This window comes from Lagopus leucura, unplaced genomic scaffold (genome assembly GCF_019238085.1).
Source record: "Lagopus leucura isolate 7727_CA_CO unplaced genomic scaffold, USGS_WTPT01 Super-Scaffold_100001, whole genome shotgun sequence".
NCBI classification, from domain to species: domain Eukaryota; kingdom Metazoa; phylum Chordata; class Aves; order Galliformes; family Phasianidae; genus Lagopus; species Lagopus leucura.
In genome coordinates this window covers 101,005,341-101,033,168 of record NW_024962262.1, presented here as the reverse complement: position 1 = coordinate 101,033,168, position 27,828 = coordinate 101,005,341, and the positions used below count along the sequence as shown (strand labels likewise).

Below are 27,828 nucleotides of genomic sequence, written 5' to 3'. Positions count from 1 at the left end.
GCCTCTTCCCGGAGACCTGCCGGAGTGATGGGCTGCATCGGATCCCGCACCGTGGGTAAGGCGTCGGCGGGGACGGTGCTCGGGGATGCTCGGGGGGCCGCAGCCCCCGCTCCTCCGCACGACGGTGCCGGAGCGGTGGGTCGCGGGCCGCCCCTCGCACCCCCTCCTCCCCGCCGCCGCTCAGCGCCATTAGCCGCCCGCCACCGCTCCCCGCCGCACCCTGCCCGCTCCCGGCGGGGCGAGAGGCAGCGCAGGGTCGGCGCGGGGCGCAGCCGGGGGCATCTCCGCTGCCGGAGGTGCGGGTCGGCGCGCTGCCTCCGGGAGGGTGCGGGGCGTGCCTCCCGCGGCGGGAGCGGGCGGACGGCGGCGGCTCCCTGTTTCGCTCGGCGGCGGTTTATTGTCGCCCGAGCATACATAACACTGCGCGATCTGCACGTCTGCTCTCCTCCTTCCCCCTTACATGCGCTTCAGGGGAGAGCGGCGAGCAAAACGAAATCCTTTCCTTCTCGCGGAGCCATTTCGAGGGGACGAGGTAGGAGAAATAGCGTATTTCCACTGGGCCACGCATTTTTCGGAGAGGATTCCAAGCCTTTGGGCTATGCAAACCTAGCTCTCTCCTCCTACACACATGCATATATCCCTCGATCTCTCGAGGTCCCTCGATAGGTAAGCGCAGGTCCCTCTAGTTAAAATTGGGATTGAGGGGCACGCTTTCCTCCTCACAGAAAAAAATGATTTCCATCCACGCCGCATATGAAGACATCAGATATGTGGAAACACGTCATTCAAGCCAGCCAAACAGCCCTTGAGAGAAAAACAGCTCATTTTTGGTGAAACACCCATTTCTCCAGTCTTTCCCAAAAGCACACAGGCACTTTGACATTTGGGAAAACTACGAGGACAAGCAGATCAAACCAGGTCCCTAAAGTAAATCTGAGTGGCTACATCAAAGTCTGCTGCTGTGACACCTCTTGAATTAGTGAGAAAGCCCTTTGTGAGCATAAGCATATACTCATGCAGAAGCAAACTTTACACTGCAGCCTCCAATGTCTGCCTTAGGCTTTAATTCCCACAGCTAGTCTTTCTTTCTTAACTGGTCGCAGATGGCCTTGTGACCTAAAGAAATCTTTTATGTTTTCTGGAATGTTTGCATGGCAAAGATCACTGCAATACCTCTTTTGAGATTCTTTAAACTCACACAGGTCTGTGTGCTCAGCACATCAAAACATGCATTGCCTCTTTTTCTGCCCTTCCCATGTGTTTTATATACACATGCTGTCAAGGACATTATTTTCCCACAGTCTGACAGATGTCCTATACCACTTTTAACAGTGTGTGTTGTTACGATAGCATTAATTTTTGGTCCCTCTCACCACAACACTATTCAGATAAATACTAAACATGCATCTGGTAGCAACCTCTGTGGACTTAAGAATGCCACAAAGCTTTCTTGCTTAACCATGAAGCTAATTGTTCCTATGCATGGTAGGATTTTTATGATCTCTGACCTGGTGTCTGTGTTACAAAAAGCCAGTATAACTAATGTGTTGCAAGTATCATTCATACATGTAGGTCATAGATTTACATTCATATGCATCTCTTTAGAGTACTAGAGGCTGAACTGGGTGCAGGTTGTATCTTTTAATTTTGCTTGGGCTTGCTCAGAACAATTCTCATTGGACAGCCTAGATTTTTCATTTCAGCCTTCATGGAGTTATTGGTTGTATTCCCTGTTTTGCAATGTATTTAAGTGCTAGGTTTGAGCTCTAGGGTTGGAAATGAATACCCTATTGTGAGTAGAACTTTGTGTTCTTGCTGTGTGGTGTACTGGTTAGATTTCTGCAGAATGTTTAATATACAGGCTCTGTGTTGCCTTTTCAAGAGGAAGCCAGAGATAGGAGGATGCTATGCTTCTGTTGTTTCTACCTTGGAATTTGCATGTAGCAGATTTTGAATGCAGAATTTGAGGGGTTTAATCAGTGCTAGAAAGATCACAATCAGTCACATTTAGTTTAGTCACCACACAGGGACCAATGCAGGATTGTGCCCTGAGCTTGCTCTGGGCCTTTTTCCATTCCAATTTTAAGCAAACCACGTGATTTCTCCATCTCCCCCAGGGACATTTTCCTATGATCTAGTTAGAAGTCATAGTCTGCACGTTTGGTGATGTTCAACTTCACATTTTCTTTCCTCAACTTCACATTTTCTTTCCTAAGTATAAAATTTCCAGTTATTTCTCCCTGGGGAAAGTAATGGAGAGGAACATAGCAGAGCAGCTCCATATGTGTAAGACTGAAATGAAATCATATTACATCTTTCAGTCCTATAGGAGATACCAGAAATCACAGTGGCAGTGATTAGGCTTGTATTTCTTTGAGTATGAGAAAATTGAAAGGTGATCTTAAAGGACTGAGTGGATATCCAGTCACCTTCTCCATGGATGCTCCCACTCATATCTCAGTGTCATACGTGTTTTCTGTTTCATGGTGTTATATCAGTTACACAACAATCCAGAGCCCTTTCAGCATCAGAGCTCACTTCTGCCTCTGATAACAGCTACAGGTCAGGTCTGTTTATTGGTGATAACCACTCATTCCATCACATTTCCTCACTGCCCAGTGCCTCTCATGATAGCTGCACTTAATTTCAGTGAATGTAAGGAGGCTTTCATCACTGAGGTTACTGGACATTTAAGGCTGCAATATCCAGTTGGAAACCTGTAGATACTCGAGTGCCAACCACATGCAAAGATCAGCTTGATTATTTTCTGTAATGGAATTACCCAAATTCAAGGTATTTCAGGCCTGCCTACATATCTGCATGTATTCCATTCTGAATGCATTGCGAGTGTACCTTTGACCATAGCTTAGACATATGGAATTGATTGTTCTGACTAATGTGATCTCTCTTTAATTCTTCAAATAGATTTAAATGAATGTCAAACTCAAGGCTTTTTTTCCCAGTGATGTCCCTGATTTCTTTACGCAAAAGCCAGCAGCAAACATATTTTATGAAGGGAAATGAAATCTTGGAAAAAATATTCCAAGAAATTAGTAGTACTTTTGAAGTATGAGGGAAGAGAAAACAGAAATGTTTGCACTAGGTACCAGAAAACGTTTATGACCATGAGAATTGTCAATCAGTGGAACAGTTTTCCCAGTGAGGTTGCACAGTGTCCATTCTTTGTCTGTTTAAGACCAGACAAGCTAAAGTCCTGAGAAACTTGATCTAACTTCACAGATGACTCTGAGTTGAGTTTGGAACTCAAGAGGTGCCTTCCAGCTTGAATTACCCTGTGATCCTGTGTTTAGAACCCAAAGCCTGAAGTGGCTGACTTTTTGAATCAGATTTACCCAGTACTTCAGTCATGTGCTGTCAGAGGACTGCAAGTTTCTGCGCCGTTAGTACACTCCTACTATTCTTCTGTCCGTCACTTTAACTACTTGGAATACCATATTCCACAGACTATCTCACCTCACTGTAAGAACTCTAGCTGTCAGTTGAAATCCTCTCCATGTCTGCTTAACTTGGTAATTGTGGAAAAACTAGCTCATGTGTTAGCTGGTGTATGTTCATGCACAGCAGCAGTCACTAGGTTGCAGATTGGAAAAGGCAGTTCTCTTCATTTGTCACTCATTGGGTCAAATATGATCTGTTGAATCTAGCTAGCAGATTTGCTGGACTTCATAACAGAATGGTCACTATACAGTTAGAGAGAGAAGCAATGCAGATGCTAGTAAGGTTGGAGGAGCCCGTACTTTCTGTGTTGCTCTTTCACTGGCTGCACTGCACAAAGTGTATTGATGGCTCACAGCATCGACAGAAGGAGAGATGGAGCCAAAAACCACTCGCTTCCAGTTCATCTACTTCAGATTCAGCAGACTGGGAGCATGATAGGAGACTGAAAAGAGCAGGGTAAGCACCTGGGAGACTCAGTGTACACCCCCTTCCTTTTTCTCTTTATTCATCTCCACAAAAGATATGAAGGTTGTATGGATTGAGATCTGTTGTGGCAAGTAAAGTATATGCAGTACGTATCAAGGAGATGCACTGTCTGGTTCCTCCTTTCCCTCTCAATGTGTAACTGTGGCAGTGGTAAGAATTGGGAGGGAGAAGTTTAGGGGTGGAGAAGGTGATGAGAAAGGAAACTGAGTCATGGCATTAGGGATTTATTTGTTTACTTGCATGCACATAGGTGGAAAGGAGAAATGCATAGGACCCTGTAGAAACCGCTGTTTCTACCTATGTTGAAAAGGGTGTGCATACTTGAAGAAGGGCATCTGGATATCTTGTTTCTCTCTTAGCTGGGAGGTAGAAAAGTAAAAAAAGGGACGAAGGTACACCTTTCCTACCAGACTGCTTTATGCTTGGTCTCTCTTAATAAAGCAATAGCTCCTATTTCTTTCTAGTCTGGACTTTTCTTCTTTTGAGCTGCTCTCTATCTGATCACTTTGAAAAATCAGCCAGAGAGCTCTGGGATAAGACCTTATTTCTGCCAATAAGAGTCTGAATGGAGACCCTGTCACTGACCTTGCGACCAGTTATCATAAAGTGTCTACAAACTGATCATCTTTGAGACCTCTCTCTCTTTCTCTCTTGTCAGGTTTATTGAAATAAGTTTATGATTTCAAAGTTGTTGCAGGGAGAGAGCTAACGAATAGCCCAGTTGCGTAAGACTAGTTTTCTAAGGAAACTGTACCAAAAAACAAGTCCAAGCTAAGTGTATTAGAGAAGGTCATTAGCGCAGGACAGCTGTTTTGAGCATGTTGCTGATTGCCCAGAGACTTTTATTTTTGTGGACAGCACTGCTGTATAACCAAGATGTTATAATTGCAATATAATCAAAAGAGTAAGGCAAAAGCAAACAAGGATCGCAAAAGAGAATAAGTAGAAGAGCTTACCCTTGGGTTGAGCTCACTAGAAGATACCAAAAGAGGAGGATCTCCAGAAGAGATCTTTCCCCTGTGGTAGCCAGCTCTTAAATAGGTCCAGGAGGGGTGGAGCCTGGCTCCACCCCTTCCGGCAGCACAGGTGAATTGCCTTCACCTGTGCTCCTCTGGCTGACTCATGGCTCACCTCAGGTGATCAATCAGAGGTTCAGGCCGTGACTCAGCAGTTCCCATACAACTGCTGATGTGATTTTGAGGGATATAATGCAGGAAAGCATACTGAGTCTGCAAATTCTTACATGTAGTTATTTGAGAGCTGGGAGTCAATGGCTTCTATAGAATGATGTACATTGAAGCAGAGAAAATAAACGTATTTTTGTCCTGTTTTCTTGGGGGGATGTAGAGAAGAATACTTTCATCTCATTTAATATGTTTTCCAACAGCAAACAACAGTAATGTCAGAGTGGTTCTTAAAATAGCCAGTTTTAGAGAACTTTACTGAAGAGCGTTTCAACAGTTGGGCAAAAATTCAAAGCTGTAGGTTGTTGAGTTTTTTTCCCCAGTAAATCTTGAAATACTAAGGAAAATCCGGGGGTGGAAAGTTGGGTTTTATCAAAACTTTAAAAGTTTTGTGAGATGACTTGGGTACTTACTTTGTCCATCTGATATAATTCCCAATAAAATATTAGAAGAAAAAAATGCCAGTCAAGAATGGGTTTATTCATAACAGATCTCAGCAAGCTAACTTCATATCGTGACATCAGTGAGACTCCCTGCAGTCAAGAATGCCAGTGATGGAAATAACTTCACCTATAATTTTGGGAATAGGTTTAAATAAAAAAAGATATATAAATTATATAAAACACTGGTCAGTTAGCAAAAAATTGAGTACTTATTCTTTTACTATTATTATACGAATATAGTACATTTTAAGTGCGTCAGAATAGCAACAATGATAGAATAATGTTTGGAACGTTCGTGTTTCTTATGTGATTCCATATTTTTCAATATAGGTGTCAGTACCTGCAGTATAACATGGAAATCTAAAATATTGATAAAGTTTGTGGAAAGAAAGATTGAGTGAAGTACTAAAAACAAAAATACAAATGAAAAAGATAAATTACTGAAATGGAACAGTTTAATTAATTTGGATTACTGAATCTTGAATAACAGTGTGTATTTTAAACTTACTAAATGTCAACTCATATATCTAATGAAAGAATGTGAACAGCAGGTACAGGACCAGAGCTCTATAATAGAAAGCAGTCACATTGAAAAAGATTAGAGATGTCTGAACAGATAATCAGTGGATCAATAGCTTCTGTTGTGATCCTGCAGCCAAAGAAGCTGTGGTTCTTTGATCTATGAAGAGTTGGATATTGAAGTGAAGAGGGAAGATTGTATTTTCTCTGTATTTGGTGTTTGTGGGGAAAAAAATAATAGAAAAATCTTTGTCTAATTATATTATTCTCATTTCAGAAAGTGCTGCAGGACAGGAGAATATTGAGAAAATAACTATGTGAACCATGAATCAAATCTTACAGTGGTGACTCGGTGACAGTTTTTAAGTACTTGAGTGAAGAAAAAGTGTCAAAACAATCTGTGTTTTCAACCTGGCAGAAAACAGTTAAGATCAGCGGAAAGATGGCTGACATGTTTGGACTGGAGTTAAGGCAAACAATCAAATAGTGAAAATTCTTAACTATTGGAATAATTTACCAAGAATTATACTGAGTTCTCAGTCATCTGAATATGTAAAAGGCAATATTTAAAAAAATAAAAATGTATTTCAAGTGCAGCAATGGAAAATGTAACTAAAGAATGGAATATTTCTAGCCTCAGCTGTTTTAAGGAGATGGGACTGGATAACTGAGATGTTTCTTTGTGAGTTTAAGCTGCAAGTTCTCAAATCCAGGAGCGTACTAGATTTGTAAAAGGGAACAGTCTCTGTATCCTGGGAGGATGTGTTTGTTTGTTTGGATGCTGATCAGACACAGTTCATGGGGAAAATGTCACTGCAGAAATTCTTAACAGAAGTGGAAAAATAGTATGGTGATCCAAATGTTCATGTGGATTGATGTTCCAGACCTAAATAGGGAAAATAAGTTCTAGGGATTATATTATTATGGAGTTATTGACCATTTTTACTTTCACTAGACAATTTGGTGACAAGTGACAGTGACAGCCACAGAAAGATTGAAAGACAGTGAAGGCAGGAAACTTGGTGGGTTTCAGTTAACTCTATGTCTAAGGTATAAGTTGAGTGTGATGTAAGAGTTAAAACATTTGCTCCAAGGACCAGTCAAAGGGACTGAAAAAATCAAATAATTTGCATTGTGCAATGATCAGAATTTAGTGCATAATGTTAATACTACAGAGGCTGTAGTTTACTGAGAGAGTTTAAGACCATAGCAGAAAACAAGCAGGCAAGCAAACAGATAATAATTTAAAAAAAGAAAAAAAAAATCCTCATGCCATTAAATAATATTTATTTGCATCTCCTTGTTGTGGTGGAATTTGTGAAAGTTTATCCTCTGGAACTTTCCCATGCTAAAGATGCATCAGAAGCTCAGCTTCAGATTGAAGCCTCAGTACACGATGTTGTAAAGTAGGTAGGCAAAAAAATAAAATATCATTAAGTGGTATTCGTGCAAGACTTCTGGAGGAACCTGAGGCTGAAAAAGTTGAACTACTGATTGTGTTATGTACTGTTACAATTACTTTGGTACTGTGAGATTGGAAGGTAGGTAATGTGAAGTCAGTTTTTAAACTAATTGTAAGATGTAAGAAACTGTGGGCAAGTAAAAGAGATAGGCACACCAGGCAAGCTAATAAATGTTAATAAATGTGAAATGAAAAAAAAGAAGTAAAAAGGATCAGAATTAAACATAGTTTGTGGTGGGAGCTGTACAACTAAGTTGGTAAGAAAAGCAGCCAAAATCTAAATAAAATATTCTGGAGAAGTCAGACTGTCATTGCAGAAGAGATATGAGTCAGGGGATCCTGTGAACAAACTTATTAACTTGTGTTATCTCCGTCATGTAAGATCTTTCATCAGATGTTCCACGTGGGCTGGACGATTAGCAGAGAGTAGAAACTGGCCAGCAGGGTTCCTCATCCTCTCCTGACAATGAGTGGTTCTACATCTGGTTTGGATATGATGGTGAGGATGTGATGGTGAGGAAGTAGAGCTGTTCAGTTCATGCATGAATGTGAAGAAGTGTTCTCAGGGATGGTCAGCTGGTTGTTCAGAGCTTGCCAGAGTGGCATGTAGGTTGAACGGGGAGTCACAGTCCAAGGCCTTAGGAGGACCTCCATGGACTTAAGTGTTGGAGGGATCTAAACTCCTGTGGGACTTGCCCACTGGGTAGGAGAAGTGGTGTAATCTGAGTACACCAGGCAAGTGATGTAGGGTTGACTGTGACCATACAGCCAGTGGTCCACAGTTCTGGTAATGTCGCAGGGGCCGTCCTTCCATGCAGTGAGAAGGTTACTGCCTGCTCAAGAGGTCGGTTTTATGCAGCAGGGGCTCAAAAGACATTTCCCTTTGTTGGTGATCATGAGAGACTTGATTGCACCACAGAGCTTCTGGGTTCTGAGGAGGGCTCTGTGAAAGAGCAAAAGTAGGAGAAAATCCTGCAGAAGGCTTCTTGTGCTAGGCGTGTGGGCATTTCAGAAGAGTTGGAGAAAGGCATATGCCAGCACAATCCAGCTTGGACTGCCTAAGCTATGCAAGAGTGTGTTCAGAACTCCAGCAGTTTCTCTCAGAGGCTGGTCAGTGTTGCATGGGTAAAGTACGGGGTTTTGATGCAGTGCTGAGGCATGGTCAGTATTCACTGATGGATGACCAAGAACTTACCTGAAGAAGACGTTACTGCATATGTTCTGCCCACTTCTGCAGCCACTCAAGATGCCTTGACCGTCCTCTCTTTCCAACTAGTAGCTAGAAGGTGGCTGATAGCAGAGGGGTAGACTCTCAGAGCAAGAGATGTGTATCCTACTGGTACTGGTGGAGTGCAGCCACGAGTTTGCTAGCAGCCCGTGTAAGCATTTCCCAGGACAGACCTCCTGATCCGTTTTATTTGGGCAGAAGAAGGTGCTACATACAGTATTTGGTAGACCCATCTGTGCCACATCTTTTAGAAACCAGACATGTCAGTAATGTATACTTATGAGACCACCCACAAGTTTAGTTCTCTGAACACCAGGTCCATCATGCTCTAAGAGAATATAAAGAAGGACTCTGTGGTGGTAGAGTGGTTATGGCTGGAGTCAGGGGCAGCCCTGACTCACTCCCCATCTGAAGCCAAAAGGACCCTGTTGAGCAAGCTCGCTGTGGACGTACGCAGCTGCTGGAGAAACTTTGTGAAGCGGGAGTTGAAACTGAATGCCTTCAGAGTCCCCATAAAAAAGCCGTGACCTATTCTGTTAAATACTTTCTTCTGTTTGGGGGACCAGGAGGCAAATAAAGTGAATGGCAGATTGTCTCAGTGTGGTCTTGGATCAGGTACAGTTTCATTACTCTGTACTGGTATCATGTAGCTCTAATTTGGGTGGACCCAGCACAGACTTCAGCTACATTATAGATTCAGCTACATTATGTGCTTGCTAAGGGTTGATGCTTTGCAGCCTTTCCTCAGTTTGCAGTGGTCTAGAGTTTGTTGTTTTTTTTTTTTTTGTCAGAAGAACTCTCATATGTCTCTGGCAACAGAAGGAAAAATCTCCCTCAGGAGGCTCAGCCTGTGTGGTCTTGCAGAACCTTAAGTTTTTCTACTGAACATGTGGTGGAGGGTGTCTGAGATTGCAGCCACAGTGAGAAGGAGCTCCGGGAAGTCTTGGACAGTCACTGAGTATTTTCCCTCACAGCATGGCAAATGTAGAAAGTGGGCTGCAGATAAGATCCTTCCACCTTCTTGCATCTGCTCTGGACCTCTTTGAGGAGCAGTACCCCTTGCAAAGATGCAAACTGTGTTTTGTACTTCTTACCAAAGCAAGTGCTATTATTCATCTCCCAAAGAAGTTTGGTCTGCAACCAGACAATGGTGTGTTGGTCCTAAAGTTCTTCCAGGGCCAGTATGACTGTCTGCATGTGAACCCACTGAATTCCTAAGGGGCAGCCTGCTTTTGCAGCCTGAGAATATCCTCAATTAAGCATTTCTGGCAAATTCCTGCACTGCCTTGTTGCTTTCATGTAGTTGTAGGAGAGCATGGCACACAGCTTCCTGCTTTAATTTCTAGCACATTTGGGCCAAGGGAAGTATATACCTCTTCTCTAATGTATTGATCCAGAGTTCTGGGAGACTGCTATACAGATTATATTCTTCATCAGATTGTTAAAATGTTGATAGGATAGTGTCATCCTGCAGGAGGTGATGGCAATCACCATGGATGATGATGTGAGAAAAATAATTCTAGAACGTGTGATTGTGTGAAATAGTTGCAGCTCAGCCAGGAATAGTTTATACTCAACTACTGAGATTGAGATAGAGGAAGCATAGTGAGAAATGTGGAGTTTGCTCCAGGGTGCGATGTGCTTTCAATGGTCTATTGTTGAGTCTCTGTTCAACAGCAGCACTTGGGAGGAACCAGACAACCCAGGAAGGCACATATCAGTGAGTGGAATTATAATGTTCTGAGCCTGATATCATGGTATGGACATCAACTAGGTTACTGACTCCCATTCTACATAGGGAATTCTACACGATGTATCAAATGACAGCCATAACCTCAGTGACTTTGAGCTTGTTGGGTTGTATTTCCAAGGTAAACAAGGTTACTGTTCTACCAAAGGTAGCGGACAAGAATTTTTATCTTTGTGTCACATGCTTTTCTATCTCTGCAGCATGTTGACAGTAGCTTGACAGTTAAATCAGCAAAAGTCTCTTGCAAGAACACAATAGAAAACCCCCTTGCTCCATGTAAGGAGGGCAACCAGCCCCTACTGGAGATTATCCCTCCATTCCATAGAGTTTCATGATAGGATTTTATGCTGAGAGAAGGAGGTAAGAGAGCTGAGGAACTTGCTATCCTGTAGTGGTGTTGCTAGTGGTACCAGCAGTGCTGTATACCTGCTAGTTGTGTGGACAGAAATGTTGTTCCCAGAGTACAGGGAAGCATTTAGCTTCCTTGGTCCCCTTACTTTCTTGAATAGGGCCCTCTCTGATGAAGATGAGGTTGTAGTCTTCCATGGTAAGAGTCAACTGCATCTTCTTACCAGAACAATTAGTCTTTGGCAGGTATCAAAGACAGTAGCTTGTTCCCCCACTGGCCATGGATATCAGATTCAGCGCTGACTGGAGTGGCTGAAGATGCAAAGATGGGGAGAACCATTCTGAGATGCCATAGCTGAGATCTTCATGGAGGAACGACAGCACTGGCCATGTTTCCCTTGCCCAGCTGTGGCCCGCCCTGCCCTCTTGGTTGTCTTTGAGGGTGCAGACGCGGACTGCAGTGGCCTCCTCTAGGGATATAGAGGAAGTGTGTTTCCTCTCTAGGGATGGGTGTTGGGCCCACAGATATGCGTTCCTTATCTGTCCACTTCACTGACAGACCCTGGGTTGAGTTTGAGTCTTCAGACATTAATGCACACAGGAAGGAGGCATGAGAACTCTCTTCTCTGGACTGGGTGTCTGTTTATATTGTTAATACTTCCAGTCTCCGTTCTCCAGTGACCTTTTCCTGGAACAGAAAGCAGCCAATTCAGAAGTGTTCAATTCAGAAGCTGTGAAAGTCCGGTATGTCCCTTGAGGAGTTCTGGATGTACAAGATTCTTGATGCAGAATGATGTCCTTTGCAGCCCTGCAGTAGAGGGCTAATGGGAAATGCCAACTTCACCAGGGAAAGCAAGGGGAGGATGAGGAAAGATGGGGAAAACAGCATTTGGAGAAGTCCGGAGGCAGGAGTTAGATAGCACCACCCTTACACTCAGAATTTAGAGACTTGAGAAAAAAGTAGAGCCTGCAGCAAGTCTTTTGCCTGTTGCCTGCCATGGAGTGACTTGTGTTGGCAGGAAGAAAACTTGCTATGGTTTGGTGGCCATTGTCGTATCATAAGACATCATTGCTACTGGCAACTCCCACACTTTGGTTTTGAGGAGGAATGTGGTGAGAGGGAAGTAGCAGTCTCTATGCCTCCTGGCTGTAGAAGGAATGGGCTCTGACCAGTGTTGTTGTTCTGAAATGGAGCGGTTGATGGGGACTTTGGCAGAGAGTATGTACTTCCCTTATGGGCTGGTGTTTTGAGCAAACTCTTGTTTTGCTTCTTCCTCCAACTCAGCTTGCTGTCTGGAGAATATAGTGGGCTTGAAGAGGCAGTATTGGATTCCCCCCTTGGCTTGCTGACATCACCTTGGCAGTGGTGTTGCCCACCCCACAGGCTGAGGGAAAGAAAAGGTCTGGGAGAGCCCTTGATGTCAACAGAGACCCTTCCTCAATCTGTCACATCTTCACACAGGTGGGACAGTGGGGATGGGAATATGGGTGTTTGTCTGCAGCAATGCTTGGGAGATGGTCTGGAAGTCTGCAGGAAGGTTGAAAGAGGGGAAAGACCTGGGCTCCACAGGCAGTGCTGGGGGGCAGGGTGTGGAGTAGGGCTGGCCTAGTGACTGGCAGGGTCAGAAAACAGAACATAATACTGGGAAGTGCTGAGGAGCCGGAGGAGGGGCATGGTGTGAAAGAGAGAGCATATGGGAAAAGAAAGGGTAGGTGGTTGTTCTGTATGTGTTTTTCATACATATATAGTCACATTAGAGTGAGGGAGGAAAAGGGTAAAGAGGATAGCAGGGTAGCAGAAAAGCTCTGTGCTATCCCTTCCCTATGTCCCTCCCATCTTGCTGGCTGGGGAACAGCAGTGGGCAGTAATGGGCTGATCTGATGCAAGCAGGAGGTGGTAGCGATGCCTTTCTCTTCCTGCTCCGAACACAGGGAAAGGAGTGTGGGGGAAAGGTGCAATGCAATCTGCTGGTTGACTCCTGCGGAATAGCTGGTATGGTCCTTCTTTCTCATTGGTAAAGATGAAACTACAAGACATAGATATTACAACTAATGATATTCCTGTGCTCTAAGACAGTGTGCATGTGATGTGTTTGCCTCAGAGATTAAAATTTAAATACATAGAGTGAGCAAAACATGAAGTTGCCTGCTGCATATTGCTTCTGCAATGTTGGCTACAGGCCCACAAAAAACGGCTGCTACCTCAGTTCATATTGATGTTTCCATACTTACTGTGCTGAATGAGGCCCCTGGGGACACATTCTTTGCACTTCAGAGAAGCACTGAAGAATGAGGATAAAATCCATTGCTTCTGTTCATGCTGACTGATACTTGTTCTGCAAATGAGACAGACAGGGCTTTGAGATTTTCTGTTGCTGTTGCGTTAATTGGATGTGTTTCATTTTGCAGTACTTCCTTGGCTTAAGTGACATGACTGCTTCTCAGAACAGAACTATCCGTGTCTAACATTAGACTCTATGTTCAGCTCTTTTTAGTTGCAAGGACATGATGTGCAGTAACCTTTAGCACTGGTTTGAAAGCATTTCTAGTCAAGAAGGAAAATGTTGGTCTATTCATTTTGTTCATTAATATATCCTCCGTTATATCCTAAACAGCTCTAAAAAGAGATCTACCTGTAGAAAGTGTTAGAATAGTCATGGGCCAGAGAAATAGATCTTGGAAATAATTTAAATTGCCTAAATCCAAACAAGAGAGCCTGATAACTGCATGCCTGATTCCTAATCTTATAGCTATATCAGAAATATAGGTGTTTTCATTTTTGGCCAGAAATTTCCAAGACATCTGTTTTGTGGAGACCAAGATGTCCTGATGGGCACTTCAGCTCTCTTTCATCCATGAAAACAGGCATTTTTCTATTCATATGCTGCAAGTGGTTCAGTTTCTAGTTACACTCTGAAAAAGCAAACAGTAGCTAACTAATTTCTGTTTTCTTATCCACGTTCAAACAATCATACAAATAACTCAGGTTGATTTTTGGTCTTGACGTAGGAGAATTTGAATGCTTTCATCTCAGGTTCATCTCTGGGATGCTTCACCTGACACAGAGGCTTATTCTTTTCCTCAGCATTTAGCTATCTCTGAGTGGCTTTCTGGAAAGCAAGTAGGAATGAAAAAGATTTCTTTGAAGCTATACTATCTACCCATCTACTGGCCCTTCCCAGTAGCTTCCACTTCATTCATTTCAACCGTATTTGATAGGTTGTGATGATGTTCTGTTTGACAGAGATATTACAATCCCATGAGTATCATGAAAATTGGTATCTTGGAAAGAACCAAAGGCTGCTCATAATTACTGCAATTACATTTGTTGTTTTCTTAGTTATTCAGGGAAAATAAGGGAATGGAAAAGAATAATTTACCATTTGCCAACATTAACAATGCCTACCAATATAGAATGATAATGTTTCTGCTCTCTGAAGAAAGTAAAACTCAAGAAAGAGGGGGCAGTTTGCTGACAGTGGATAATAACAGTGCTGAAAATTCAGTTTAATTATTAAGTTTCTTATTATGTTAATTGACATAACACATCAGAAAGCAATTGACACAAATCATGTTTGGTATAGGGCATGCATCTTCATAACCAGCATGTTGGAAGAAAAAAGCATTTAGGACTCTAAAACTGTTGTGTCCTATTTAGTACAAAACAAAATATAGAAGACAGATTAAAGAAGATCTTGAGCATCCATCACAGAAGTTGCAACAAAACAGTTTATTAAAGGCTTTTGCATAGATGCAGATGCCTGATTCAAGCAAGTACCTTGTTAAATGAACAGAATACAGGCACACATACAGTATCAGTGAAGTAAAACTGAGAGAATATCAAGCAGAAACCCAGAAAAGACGGACTTGTTAACATTATGACAGATAAGTCATTTAAAGCTAGGTGAACTTCCTATTATTGCAGAAATTGAAAGAAACTGAAAATGCACCCTGAAAATTTTTCATCTCTGTAGAATTCCAAACTATGCACCAAAATGAGCTCTAAAATTACCATAAATAAATAAATAAATAAATAAATAAATAAATAAATCAGATTAGCAGGGTGGGATATTGACATGCAGATGGACTCCAGGAGTTTTCCAGTGTGTTCATAAAGGTGGTCACTATTTCATATTTCTTGAAAATCCTAATGCACACATTTTCTAATTTTTGAGATTACAGTTACCATATTAAAAAAAAAAAAAACAAAACAACATGATGAAACATGTCCTGATATTCTCCTTCCCCAACTCTTTTTCATATGTTTTCCGTATTTTTTTTTTTTCATATTTCTTATTTTGAAAGGCCTGACTTAAAACTGGTTCTTGATTTTTACCTAACCAATAGTATAAAGACTAGAGGGATATCTTCCCCCCTAAGGACTTAGAGTAGAAACATTTCTTCAGTTGTCATGGATACATCTTTTTCTGATAAGTGTCTGCCAGAGTTTTTTTCATTAAATTTGTGTTAAAAATACATAGGAGCTATGATTTGTAAACAGTGTGGCTTAATATATTTATAAAGTTCAGCTGTGTTGGTTTTATCTCACTGTTTCATACAGTTAGCTTCCTGCTCGTTCATCAGTCATCTATTGTGTCTTAGAAGGTGATGGAATTTGTGATGTTATAAAAATCGAAAAGAAGTTAAAAAAAAAAGATCTTTAAAATGTGCAAGGAAATACAAAATCCCTCTCTGTGCTTTCTATGTGGATGGTACAAAAAAAAAAAAAAAGCCCTCAGAAACTGTATTATGTTGCTTTACCTTCCTTCAGGACGTTTTCACAAGAAATCAGTTGCATGTGTTTGTAAAAATCCCACTTTAAAAATTAGCTTTGAGACCCCTTTATACTTAAAAACGTTCATCAGCTCTACGTGAAGAGAAGCAAATTGTGTCTGTAGAGGTGACTGGTGATGGGTTTACAAATGAATTAGACATTAAGATGAAATGGAAGGTAGGTAAGAGAAAAGAAAATATTTTGGAGAAGAAAAGCACTGTTACAACAGAGAAACGTACTAATTGAAGGGAGAAAGATGTTGATGAGGTCAGATAAAAACCGTACTCATTATAATGTGCTACTTTTAGTTTCCCTTTTCCTACTTTGCTGTCCATGTCTCTTCCAGATTTTCTGTTTCTTTCCTTCCATCTGTCAGAGCAGAACTTGATTTTTCATGTCTATGTATTAATGTTGCTCTGGCTGTTTCTAGCAGAATTGAAAAAAAAACCCACTGCTAAACTTTTCCTACTTTCAGTAAGTGGAAGTAACATTGCCCCAGGCTCAACGCCAATTAGAGTCCAGAGACTTCCTTTTCTACCACAGTGTGTGATGTTGTAACACTTGAGCAGATATTTATATATTTTTGCCTTGCAAAACATTTTGTAGATATTAAAGAGGTATTCTCTCCTAAAATCTTTCTTAGTATCTGTGAAACTGTTTGGACCAAGAATTTTCAATAATTACTCAATCTATAAATACATTTTATGGGCTTTTACTTCTACTACTACAGAGCAAGCATGGACTTTGAGACAAACAATAGTTTGATGATAATTCAGTTCAACTACTTGATGCCACCATCTGCCAGAATGATATTTTCCACAGTCTAACATTTCATGGAAACCATCAGTGTGTTAGCAATACTGAGATAAAAAAATTGAGTGTCTGTGCCAAACTTTGAGACCGTTAAGTCACATCTACTGAGCACCTGACTCCCTGAGGTTGGTCTCTCTGTGTTTGAGGTCTCTTTGTGGTATGTTTTCAGAACAGCACTGCAGCCCGTTTTGAACTATATGCCAGGATGTTGAGATTTGCAGTCGCACCACAGCACTATACTCAACAACAGCTGAACGTACAGGAATGAGACTGAGGATAAAAGGAGATAAAACAGCCTTGGCACTGCTGTTTAAAGCCTGTAATGAAGGCTTTTGTATTGCTGCCTTTTGCTCCGTAGTGGTAGTGTCTCCTGCTTCTCCAGCATCGCTGACTGCGTACATCATCTCTGCAGCAGGACAGCCCCAAGCCTCCCCTTCTGTGTGACAGACAGGGTGCTGATGGAGCAAAGAAGCAATCTGCCTCCACAAGAGGAGGCAACCTGGTCCCAGCAAGCAGAGGTGGGCTCTCACTCCTACTCCTGACTCCGCTGTCAGACTCTCACGCACCTCTGTTGATTCCTCAGCTCCTCCTGCCCACGTTCAGCTGGGCTGCACAGTCTGTGCAGTGGCTGTGTCTGGATCCTGGTATCTACAGTTGCTGGCACCCAGACATATAAGCCTTCAAGGCTGCAGCCCCAGCCAAATGCTGGTACAGATCCCTCACCAACAAGTCCAACTTCATTTTCAGTAACGTTCAGGCGCTCTATTTGGGCTCTCTGTTCTGACCTTGTCTCTCTGTGCTCCTTTGTGGGTGTGCAGGTGAGCTTTTATCACACAATCTAACATGCCCTACAAAGAAGTATGCCTGCAGTCTGAAGGTAAATAAACTGATCAGAATTTAACACAAAATTGTACAGTTGTAGCACATGAATTGATCATGGTTAATAGTAATTGCAATTAGAAATAAGTAAGGGAACTCAGTAAGGACAAATGCATGCATGTACTTGCTAGGAAAATTAGTCAAGGTGATCACAGCATTGAAGGGTAGTTGTGCTCATTATAGCCAAATCCTGCCTCCTCCTGAAATCTGTTTGGGTCTGACCTCTGATGCACAGCTTTGTAGCAGACGGTACAGGAATGTTTTTTTCTTTTAAGTTTTCTGAATAGCTTCTGCTTTGTTCAGCCTAGTCAGTAGCACATGGGGGATACTATTAAAGCACTCAATTCCAATTATCCTGATAAAGAGAAACATAATTCGAGTGTGATGGGGAAAATATGATTTGATTCTCTTAGAAAGACAGATCTTACACATTAGAAAGTGATGAGATGCGAGGTGTTGTGGTTGCTAAATCAAGTAACGTTTGCTTTCTGCTGGTTTTTGGCTCACCATGCTTATCCTTTTTTAACATACCAAATTAATATTTTTGCATTTTGAACCTAGCTAATGAGTGTGCCTCAGGCTTCTCCATGCTTCTTACAGGCCTGCGTAGGGAAGGGGATTGCACAACACCTCTTGCCTGTCAGAAGATCTGGTGGTGGCGAACCAGTGTAGACATGCCAGAGCTGCTAGGACAAGCAAGTGGGTCTTCATACATCTGTGGTGAAGCAAGCAAAGATCAACTAAAAAGTTGAAAGCTGTTGAAAATAGCACCATTCACATCCACAGGCATCTATTTTAAATAGCATAGAGATTGCTCAATTGATCCAGGAATCGATTATCATTGTAGGAGCTGTCTTTCTTTCTAGATTTCCAAAAGCTCAGTTTTAAATGTAACACGGTCTTCTACTCCATGACATGGATAAGGGAATAAAATATTTTTAAACAGAGTTTAAGGATGGTGCAATAAAAAGATCAGTGGATAGCCAAATGGACAGAGCAGTCATATGGAGAAATCTTTTTTCCTTGGCTACTTGAAGTGTGTTACTACTCAGATTTAGTTTCACTTATATTAAAATTAAGTCTATAGTAATTTTTTTGTCTTTATTCTTTCAATTTTATTAATTTTATATTATTAATATTTATTTTAATTTGATCTTTTAAGTTGTATTAAAGTGCCTCTAAGATCAGGCAGCACAGACTGCCTTTGAATGGTTGAAAATCTTAGAAAGCTGTGCAGAAAGCACAGGGATCACAGTGAACCAACAGCTGAATGTGAGAATCTGCTGCAAGTTTTTGATACAAGGGGTTAGTCACTTTTACCTTCAGCAGAATGGGTGCAAGCAGTCCTGCAGTACTGTGCACTCTTTCATGTCTGTGTTTTGAAGAACTAAAAAATGTCTTTTTAAAAAAAGATGCAGAGAGATGGAAAGATGCTATACAATAAGAAGCCTAAGGATCTCAGTCTGTTTAATTTATCAAGAAGAAAATCAAGTGAATGAATAAATTTTCTGAAATGCAATGACAGGTATTAAAAAACTCTTTAATCTTGCTGAGAAAGGCAAAGCAGGGACAGCGCCTCTAAATTGAAGCCAAACCAATTCAAACTAGAGAGGAGAAACGCCTTTTTAAGTGACGAAAGCTTAATAATGAAACAGGATATCAAAAAGAATTGGTTATTTCTCAGTCAGACATCATGACTAGATTCTTTTATTTTGGGGAGCTATGGTTTAGCCAAGCTTACATTCTGCTTAAGAACGACGCAAATGACTTGACTTCACATGAGGACATTTGTGTGAAATGCAGTAGTTGGTGATGTACAGGCGATCTGATTAAAATCAGGTCTGGTTTAAGGCTACTGTTGTCTTAAGGTCAGTGATTCTCCTGTATGCTAAACTGACTTGACTTAAGAATGCTAAAACGTATTGTAGAGACAATTGGAAGCCTGACTTGATGTGTTCCCACAGGAAATGAGGTGATTGCAGTAGACTGGAAGGGACTGAAAGATGTGGACCAAATCAATATGGACAGCACCAGTTCACTACATGGCAGCAGCTTCCATCGTCCTTCTACTGAGGTGAGTGCTTGTCCCAGATACACTTATCCAAGGAGATTGAACAATTTCAGTTGCTGTGCATCACTGGGATCATCTCGGAGAGGACAAGAGTGTTAATACACACCCAAGGATGCAGTTTGGTTTGTTTAGAATAGAGTTGAGTCATTCTGTATAGATTATCTAGAGTGAGTAAGAGTTGCAAATGAAAGTACTTTTAACCACTGACAACTGGGGTAGATAGAATATGAATAAAACTGTGGCAGTTGTGGCAAACCTGTAGGTCTGCATTCCTTGAATGATGGATTTACTAAAATGCCCAACACCATGGCTCTACAGCCATACCATGTTTTGAAGAAATGTGTTTGTCTCCATTTTGATATTGAGGAATTTATTCACTAGTAATTCACTGCCAATTGATTTACCATTTAGTACCTCAATGTCTGACTCATTTCCTGTTCTGAATTAGTGCAACTTAGGTACCTGAATTTTCAGCTCGGTAAGGTTCAGGGCAGGCAGTCATGATTAGTAAAAATATTAAACTGTTTCAAACAAATAACATTTTGAAAATCACAGATAATGTTCATAAATAACGTACAGTTTAGATAATCTGATGAAGTGCCAGCATGTAGGTATTTTATTTTCTTATTACACTGGAACGCAGCTCTAAGAAACTGGGAGTTTTATGAAATCCTGATAGAAATTGTGGGGCATAACCTTGTATGGAAAACTCAGTTGAAGTTTAACACAGATCTATAACTCATTGAACATGAACTCTTATCTCATGGATCATTTATGTTCGTAGGAATAGTTATTATGACTAAAATTTATTCATCTAAATCTTCCTGCGTGCTCACATCACAAAACCAAGATGCTGAGATGTGAGCCCTCCCAGCTGAGGGAAATGCACTATGAATTGCTACTGTACTGACTGGTAAGGAAAATGGATCTGGTTTGCAAATAAAAACTGGATCAGAGTGGACAAACTGAAAGATTACAAGAGAAAATAATTTTGGGAGAAAATCAGTCTGTAACTTGTTATATTATGCTAAAAATACATAGGTAGTGTGGCTCCTCCTTGTGTTAGCCTCGGAGGGATGCACCACCCACACAAGGTTGCCAGTGTTGTGTTATTTAGCAAAGAAGTTAGAAGGGGAGTCTTAGCAAAAGGTGTTTGTATTTCTCTCTCCCTTAGACTCTTTATCATCATATTTACTTGTATACCTTCAAGCACCATGGCACTACAGACACCACAATCAACAGCAAGGAACCAGTCTGGATGTGGTGCTCGAGGATGTGATTTAGCAGCAGGTTGTTACAGTTAAGGTAGTACGGTTAGGTTGTGGTTGGACTTGGTGATCTTTAAGGTCTTTTCCAACCTGAGCGATTCTATGATTCTATTCTATGAATGAAGCCAGATTGAAAGACACATTGTTTAATTCCCCAGGTAAAATAGAGGCTGTTAATTATCACTAACTACTAGAGAGGTGCATGACAATTTGCAGCTTGTTTGTTTCACTAACACGATGTCCTTTTTTGCTTTCTTCAGCAAACACGGACAGATTTCTCCTGGGATGGTATCAATGTGAGTGTGTGCCATACTACTGTTCACATTTCTAGTCATAGGATATAGTGGCAGTGATGATGGAAACATGACATGGAAACATGTTTTGAAAGTCTTAACTGCCACTGAAATTCTGAGCGTTGTTTAAGATTCACAGGATGCTGCTGAAATTTTGTTTGCTTTTGCTGTCTGGCGGGTATTTAGATCTGGCCATTATCTTGCCTTTCTCCTTTTGAGACAAATATGTGTCATTTCTGATGTTCTCTTTGTGAGATTTCTGGACGCTGTTAGATAAAAAGGGAAGTATACCTAGCGTGTTTCAAAAATCCATAGTCTTTAATTAGAGCATCATTTGATTTTTTTCAGGGGTTTGTAGGAAGTGTATTTTATCATTTTCAGCTGTATACAGAAGTAAGGCAATTTTTACTGTCCCCTGAGGGAAACGGTCAGAACCTGTTAACTTCAGTTAACAAGTAGAAGAGGAAACAAGCAAACATTTTAATAATATATGTTCCCTGTTGCTCTTAATACCTACACCATAAAAAAACATGTTTTTTTTTTCCCCCACTAATATAAAACCAGCATCCTGAAAAGGGAATAGTGTTTATTATTGCTACCAAAATATTCTGCTCTAGTAGATTAAAAAAGGTGTTCAAATAGATTAGCTTTGATAGTTTGATACTTTGAAAGGTAGAATTAGGGATGCATTTTTGGTAGTGTAAGCATTTTCAAAATCCTGATGCTTTCAAAAGTTTAAAAAGTTTTCTGTGATTTGTCACTTAATAACAAGGGGACGTAGTTTTTTAACCAATCCTCATTCTACTGACAGCTCATTCACTGTGGCACTTATAGCTTGGGACTTTTGCCTAGGCTCAGCTAGAGAAAATGTTTGTGGGAAAATTGCAGTGCATTGCGGCAACTGTCCAGAATAAATTTGTCAGATTTTTCCTCACTGTGCTTCTGCCTAGCTGAAAGCAAGGTACACATAGTCATGTTTTCTTAAAGGTAATAGAAGACAATTTCCTTATATGCAATTTCTGATTTTTCCAACCCACTCTGAATCCATGGCAGTCTGATTTCTCAGAGTGCCTCTTTCTCTTCCTCAGTGTAATTCTGTGTACATTCTGTATACCTTGATGTCAAAGCTGGCTTATGAGTTTCCCTCTCTTTCTTTTCATTCTTGCCTTCATGCCATAGCTGTCCAGCCTTGGAGTGGTAGAGACCACCTGCAGATACTTTCTATTCTAGTTCATTTTCATGAGGTGGCTCATTTTGAAACAAATGGGCAGATAATGAACCTAGGATGGAATGACCAGAATTAGCATAGCCTGACATTCTTTAACCAGCTTTACCATCAAAAGAGATGGATCATGAAACAAGGACTATGTTCTCCACTACACCTCTCAATTTTTACTCTTCCTTCACTTCCTGATAGCTTCAGCTCACGTGTTACACACACACGTGTGGCTGCAAAGTTACAGGATGCCTCAACTGCTGCATATACACTCACTTTTCAGAGAAACTTACCTTTCTTAGCTTAGCAATTGGCAGAGATTACATGCAGTTCAGTATCTTTACATTACTTTTCTTTGCCTCTAAGTACTTTACTGCTTACTTACTGCACCTCTCGGTTTTCTTGAGGCCTGTGCCTGTGACCAAAATGCAATGCCCAGCATCTTTAGAGGAGACTATTGGATTCATCTTGAGAGATTGTGTTCTGTGATATTTGTGACTGCTGCCTGTACTTGTTATTCAGAGACTGATGATGAACACAGAGAAGAGAGTAAAGGAAATTTAGTAAAATTGTAGATCTCATTTCTATACTAGAATGAATGAAGAATACACTGATAAAGTCACATTCATTTTTAAGACTATGTAAACTATGTATACAAGAAGAAGTAAACACTGAAACCAGTGCATGAAATAATATCTGTGATGTGATGCATATTTGTGTGTTTTGTTTATCACATTGTCAGCTCTCCATTGTAAGCTTCCTGAATTGTCCATCAACCATGCATTGCCTTTCAAATAAAGAGCTGGAACAGGGCAGCATGTCCATGGAGGATTGGAAGCAGCCAAAGGGAGGCTTCTCGCAGCCTGATTCTGCCTCTGCCACTGGCCTTACCTCATTCAGTACCACAGTTATGCAATATCTAATATTAGTTAAATAGCCTCTAATTTTTCCATCCTCTGTTTTGTTGTCTTTTTATTGCTTGCTTCTGCTCTTCATCTTTCCCATACCTTCTGAAATTGTTGAACTGATTTCCATTCACTTTATTTTCTCCTTCCTGTATATCATTTCTTCATATTCTTTCTTTTCAGCTCTCCATGGAAGATACAACCTCCATCCTCCCCAAGCTGAAACGTAACTCCAATGCTTATGGGATTGGGGCTTTGGCTAAATCATCTTTCTCTGGTGAGGTCCTTAAAACTTGGGTTTATCTTTGGCAGCTTCTCTCCACAAGCCTTTCTGCTTCTTCCCATAGCTCCCTGTTGCTTTCCCAACTGCTCTCTTCTGACTCATGCGTACTCTAGGCCTTAGAGTAGTTCCACTACCACAGTTCTAGATATGTAAATCTCTTAGCTGTTGCACTTTCAAAGAGCAAATTTTGCTTCTCACCATGCACCCCAGCTCTGACATCTTCATTTGTATTCCCTCAAACTGTCTTGGGTTTAACCCCATTTTCTATTTCTTAGTTTGTTCACTTCCAGGTTTCACCACTCATGCTCAACTCTGTTCTAAATGGATTCTAGGCAAGGAAGGAAATGGCCTTTCATATTTGGGGTTTCTCTTTCCCCCCTGAGAACTAGTCCAAGAAAAGGTGGAGAAACTCTCCTGGAGAGGGATACAGTGAAAGGTGGGATACATCCCAGCCCACCCAACCCAAGGCCTGAACCTAGTCAGGAAAGGAGAGGAGAAATCTCACTTCCAAGAGAGAAAAACAGCGTGGCAGACAGCTCTGGAACTGTGTAATAGCCCTTCCTTGTTTTCTAATGTCTGGTCCCTTAGGGATATCCCGCAGCATGAAGGACCATGTCACAAAGCCAACGGCTATGGGCCAAGGCCGTGTGGCTCACATGATTGAATGGCAAGGTTGGGGTAAAGGTAACAGCCAGCAGCAGCAACATACGCACGAGACGGCACGCAAAGATGCTGACGCCTACTCAGACCTGAGTGATGGTGAAAAGGAGGCCCGGTTCCTTGCAGGTAGCTCTGATTTTTTTTTTTTTTTTTTTTTGCATGAGAATTGGGTTAGTTGGGATATTCCAGAGCAGAATCCCTGATATAATGTGCAGAAACCTGATAAACATACTCAGGAGAACCTCTGGGTGGTTCATATGGCAGATGGAGGTGAGAGACTGTGATTAGAATATTCCCAGTGGAATGCAAAGTGGGGAGGGCAAGAGCCAACTGTGAGTGATGGGCATTGCTGAAGTAGAACTAGGATGGAGCAGTGGGACCAGGAGATGCGGTTAAAAAGGGGGATAAGGGATGAAGATGTTCACACATTTCTGCTCTCTGTCCGTGTCTCCTTTGGCACAGGAGTGATGGAGCAATTTGCTATATCAGAGGCGACTCTCATGGCCTGGTCCTCCATGGATGGTGAGGATGTGAGTGTAAACTCAAATCAGGAGAATCCAGCGGGCAACTACTCTGAGAATTATCAGGAACTAATGGAGAGCCAAGGTGAGCTCCAGCACCTCTTGCTAATCTTGAAAAACCTCTCTTTCAGTCTTGGTATTGTGTTGCTCTCTTTCCACTTGCTCTTTTTCGTACTGTAGCCTCAAATTCCAGGGCTGAAATCAAAGAAAGCCATCACCTGTTTGCTATCCAAGGAATCTAACATTAACAGAGAGGCTCCAAAGCCCAATTTCTTTGGCTTGTTGGGCACAACTGGAAAGCCACCAACTCTTGCAGTCTCTTGTGGATGTAATGAGGTTCATATGCCTGCTGCTTAGAACTGCCTTTCGTCTTTGCTCTCCTCCCCTGTAAAGGATTTATCCATGTTGCCCTATACAGTACTATGTACAGACACCCAAGCTATCTGAATGAACCAGCTTGGTCTACATTGTCTAACTATGTGTTGTTTCCCTTCTTTTCCTGCAGAGCACATGGCCCAGACGCAGTATGATAGCTGGCCTCATTCCTACGTCTCACAGGGCATGTATTGCTTAGGTTCATCTGATGCCTGGGAGACCAGTGATCAGTCCCTCATTGCTTCCCCTGCAGCTGGCTCCTACTTAGGCCAGAATTTTGATGAATCGCAGACAAACCTTCAGGAAAGTATTTTGATTCAGAGCAGCCTTCTCCAGCAGCAACAGCTGCAGCAACAGCTGCAGCAACAGCAGCAGGAGCAAAACTTCATCCAGAGCACGGGGCTGGTCCATGTGTGGCCTCTGCAGACTGCGCAGGGTGGGAGTGGCGCTGAATCCAGCACTTACATGGAGGACCACCTTGAGGATAATGGGAACCCACGGCTGGAGAAGGCTCCTCTCCTAAACAAGAAGCCCTCTCCAGAGGAAGATGATGTAGTATGCCGGGACCTGGAATCACTGTCTCCTCGAGAGGAGATGGAACATGCTGCGCTGAGCCGCAAAGTCTCTGATGTTACCTCTTCTGGGGTGCAGTCTTTTGATGAGGAAGAGGGAGAAACAAACAACTGATGGTTTTTGTGAAATTCTCATCACTGCTAAAAAAAGAGTGGGGTGGCAAGGAATGAAATGACAGGGATTATTCTATCCAGCTCCCCATACTTCCAAGCAGACACACTTTCAGTTTCTGACGTTTAATTATTTTTTTAAACAAGAGGAAAATCTCAAAGTGATTGACACACGAAGACCTCTTCTTTCCCTCTACAATGGACACATATTTTCAATTTTCATTGCTCTGAGCAATGCACCTGAGGTGCTTGAAGAGATCTGGATTGGTAAATCATTTCTAAATCTTTTAAATACAAAGTCTTGGCTCTGGATTCAAACTCTTCTGGTATAGGGATATGGCTGATGCAATAGGCTTGATATAGGGAGTGGCTTTGTGGCTAGAATCCATTCTGGCAGAATGGATATTGCTTTGTGGACATGATGTTTTTGATAGAATATATGAATATAGACTGTTTTAAAATGAAGATATGGCTTTACAAATATAGATTGCACTAGTATAGTGATTGTGGCTGCTACAGAGAATAAGGCTGTATTCAATACAGACTGTACTGAGATGAAGGATTCACTGTGTAACCAGATCCTCAATAGCACCTTGATATGAAATTGTAGGCTCAGTGGATACAGACTGCGCTCCATGGGCATGGGCTGTGCTGCAGTACAGATGGCCTGGCTCTGTGTGCATGGCTGTACTGTGGCATGGAGGAATGAGTGCAGATATGTATCTAACCCTGCTCTGAGATACTCACGCTTTGGTTTCTTTGTAGTCTTTAATTTATTTGTTTCTCTCTTTGACATTTCTATCTTCCCAGGAGCTGGCAGGAATGCTGTGTCCTTTTGGCATTGGGCACCGAATACCAGTAGAAAGGACTTTGTCAGCTACTGAGTCAGTCACCAAGAGCTGACTCTTGTGGGGGGCTTGAGAACATGTCCATCTTGGTGCTGCTGCAGCATCCTTATGTCTTTTCCTTTGCCAGCAACATTGGCAGACCAAGAGAGTCTGCAGATCCAGGAATAGCATGTACAGCTATGAGATCACAGATTTCCAGTTTACGCTGGAATTTTCAGTTGTTGCTTTTTTAAAAAAAAACTTTTTATATTGCTGTTTAAGTGTTCCTAAAAAAGCAGTTAGTAGTGGTGAAGGCCTGTTCTCCCGTCGTTACTTACTATAAATACTGCACCTTTCCCATTTCTGCCACTCCTTCTGCAGTGCCAAACGCAGACGGAGGAAAGGGGCTAGAGACAAAGTTTCTTCCTATTTCTTTCTTCTCCTTGCTTATATATATTTTTTTCTTTTGTTTTCCTACCTTCAGACAATGTAAATAACAATCAAAGCTTGGTCTGTTTCTTTTGCCCCATCTCTGCTCTTTTTTTAGGAGTGGAGAAAGCTGATTTTACAAGTTTTTTCTATTTTTTTGGGTTCTGTTTTTTTTTTTTTCTTTCTTTCTTTTTAATGTTAAAAAAATTACAGTTTGTTGACTGGTGGGAATTTGGTCTCTCACAGTTCCTCACTATGTTTCTATGGACCTCCTTTTGAAGGGAAAGGACTTTGTAAGGTAACTAAAAAACTGTCTTCTCTTAAGCTTTCACCAGGAAACAAATGGGAACAGAAATAAAAGAAAAAAAATTGTACAAGGCTATTGATTTTGCTAGAGGGCTGACCAGAACAGTGGAAATTACACATGTTGAGTTTTAATTGCAATATCTCTAGGAATGAAGCATCGGCAAAGCACGGGTTTAGATGGGATACTAGATCTGATGAGCTAGAGGGAGGAATTTGCCTGGACGCTGCCATACTGTGCTAGGGGCATCACTTCCTACTTTCTCTGATTCATACCTACTCTGTTCAGTTCATCAAGTGTTTGTCTATTCTTTGCCTCCTCTTCTGGCTTGTATTTTTGGATTACAGGAGAATGATACGTGCTCACTTCCTGATTCAGCTTTAGACTCATCAAGGATGTCTAAGGAGAGTGAAATGTGACCAAAATAGCATCATCAGATGTCAGAGTTCAGACAGCTCCTGGCAAGCAAAGTAGCCTATGTCCAGGAATTATGAAAAATACAAATGGGACTCTCAGGTAAAACTTTATCCCACTCAGCTTTCTCTCACATTGGCAGCTGTATGAAGAGGGAAGTCTAAGAACTCCCAGGTCTTTCCAGCCCTGACCATTTCAAGAGGATGTCTTCCCTCTCTGTTGTTCTTCTAAAAG

General features: G+C 41.6%; 1 protein-coding gene across 4 annotated transcripts; it reads left to right on the top strand.

Moving 5' to 3' along the window:
- On the top strand, window positions 1–27,248 carry FAM131B (family with sequence similarity 131 member B). 4 transcript variants are annotated; one of them, XM_042868325.1, is made up of 7 exons: window positions 1–55; window positions 19,310–19,419; window positions 20,945–20,980; window positions 23,282–23,375; window positions 23,970–24,167; window positions 24,504–24,647; window positions 25,068–27,248. In XM_042868325.1, exons 1-7 carry the CDS (start codon window positions 28–30, stop codon window positions 25,622–25,624), a joined length of 1,167 nt encoding a protein of 388 aa, XP_042724259.1. In that variant the 5' UTR covers window positions 1–27; the 3' UTR covers window positions 25,625–27,248. The 4 variants fall into 4 exon arrangements, with proteins under 4 accessions (XP_042724259.1, XP_042724260.1, XP_042724262.1 ...); XM_042868326.1 differs by lacking the exon at window positions 20,945–20,980; XM_042868327.1 differs by lacking the exons at window positions 1–55; window positions 23,282–23,375 and having other exon boundaries at window positions 19,370–19,419.
- Window positions 27,249–27,828: the final 580 nt, after the last annotated feature.

Excerpts from the sequence above, each read along its gene's own strand:
- FAM131B (XM_042868325.1), top strand. The coding sequence starts at position 28 with ATGGGCTGCATCGGATCCCGCACCGTGG. Across the intron at positions 23,376-23,969 it reads GGCTAAATCATCTTTCTCTG|GGATATCCCGCAGCATGAAG; the intron begins GTGAGGTCCTTA and ends CTGGTCCCTTAG. Across the intron at positions 24,648-25,067 it reads GGAACTAATGGAGAGCCAAG|AGCACATGGCCCAGACGCAG; the intron begins GTGAGCTCCAGC and ends CTTTTCCTGCAG.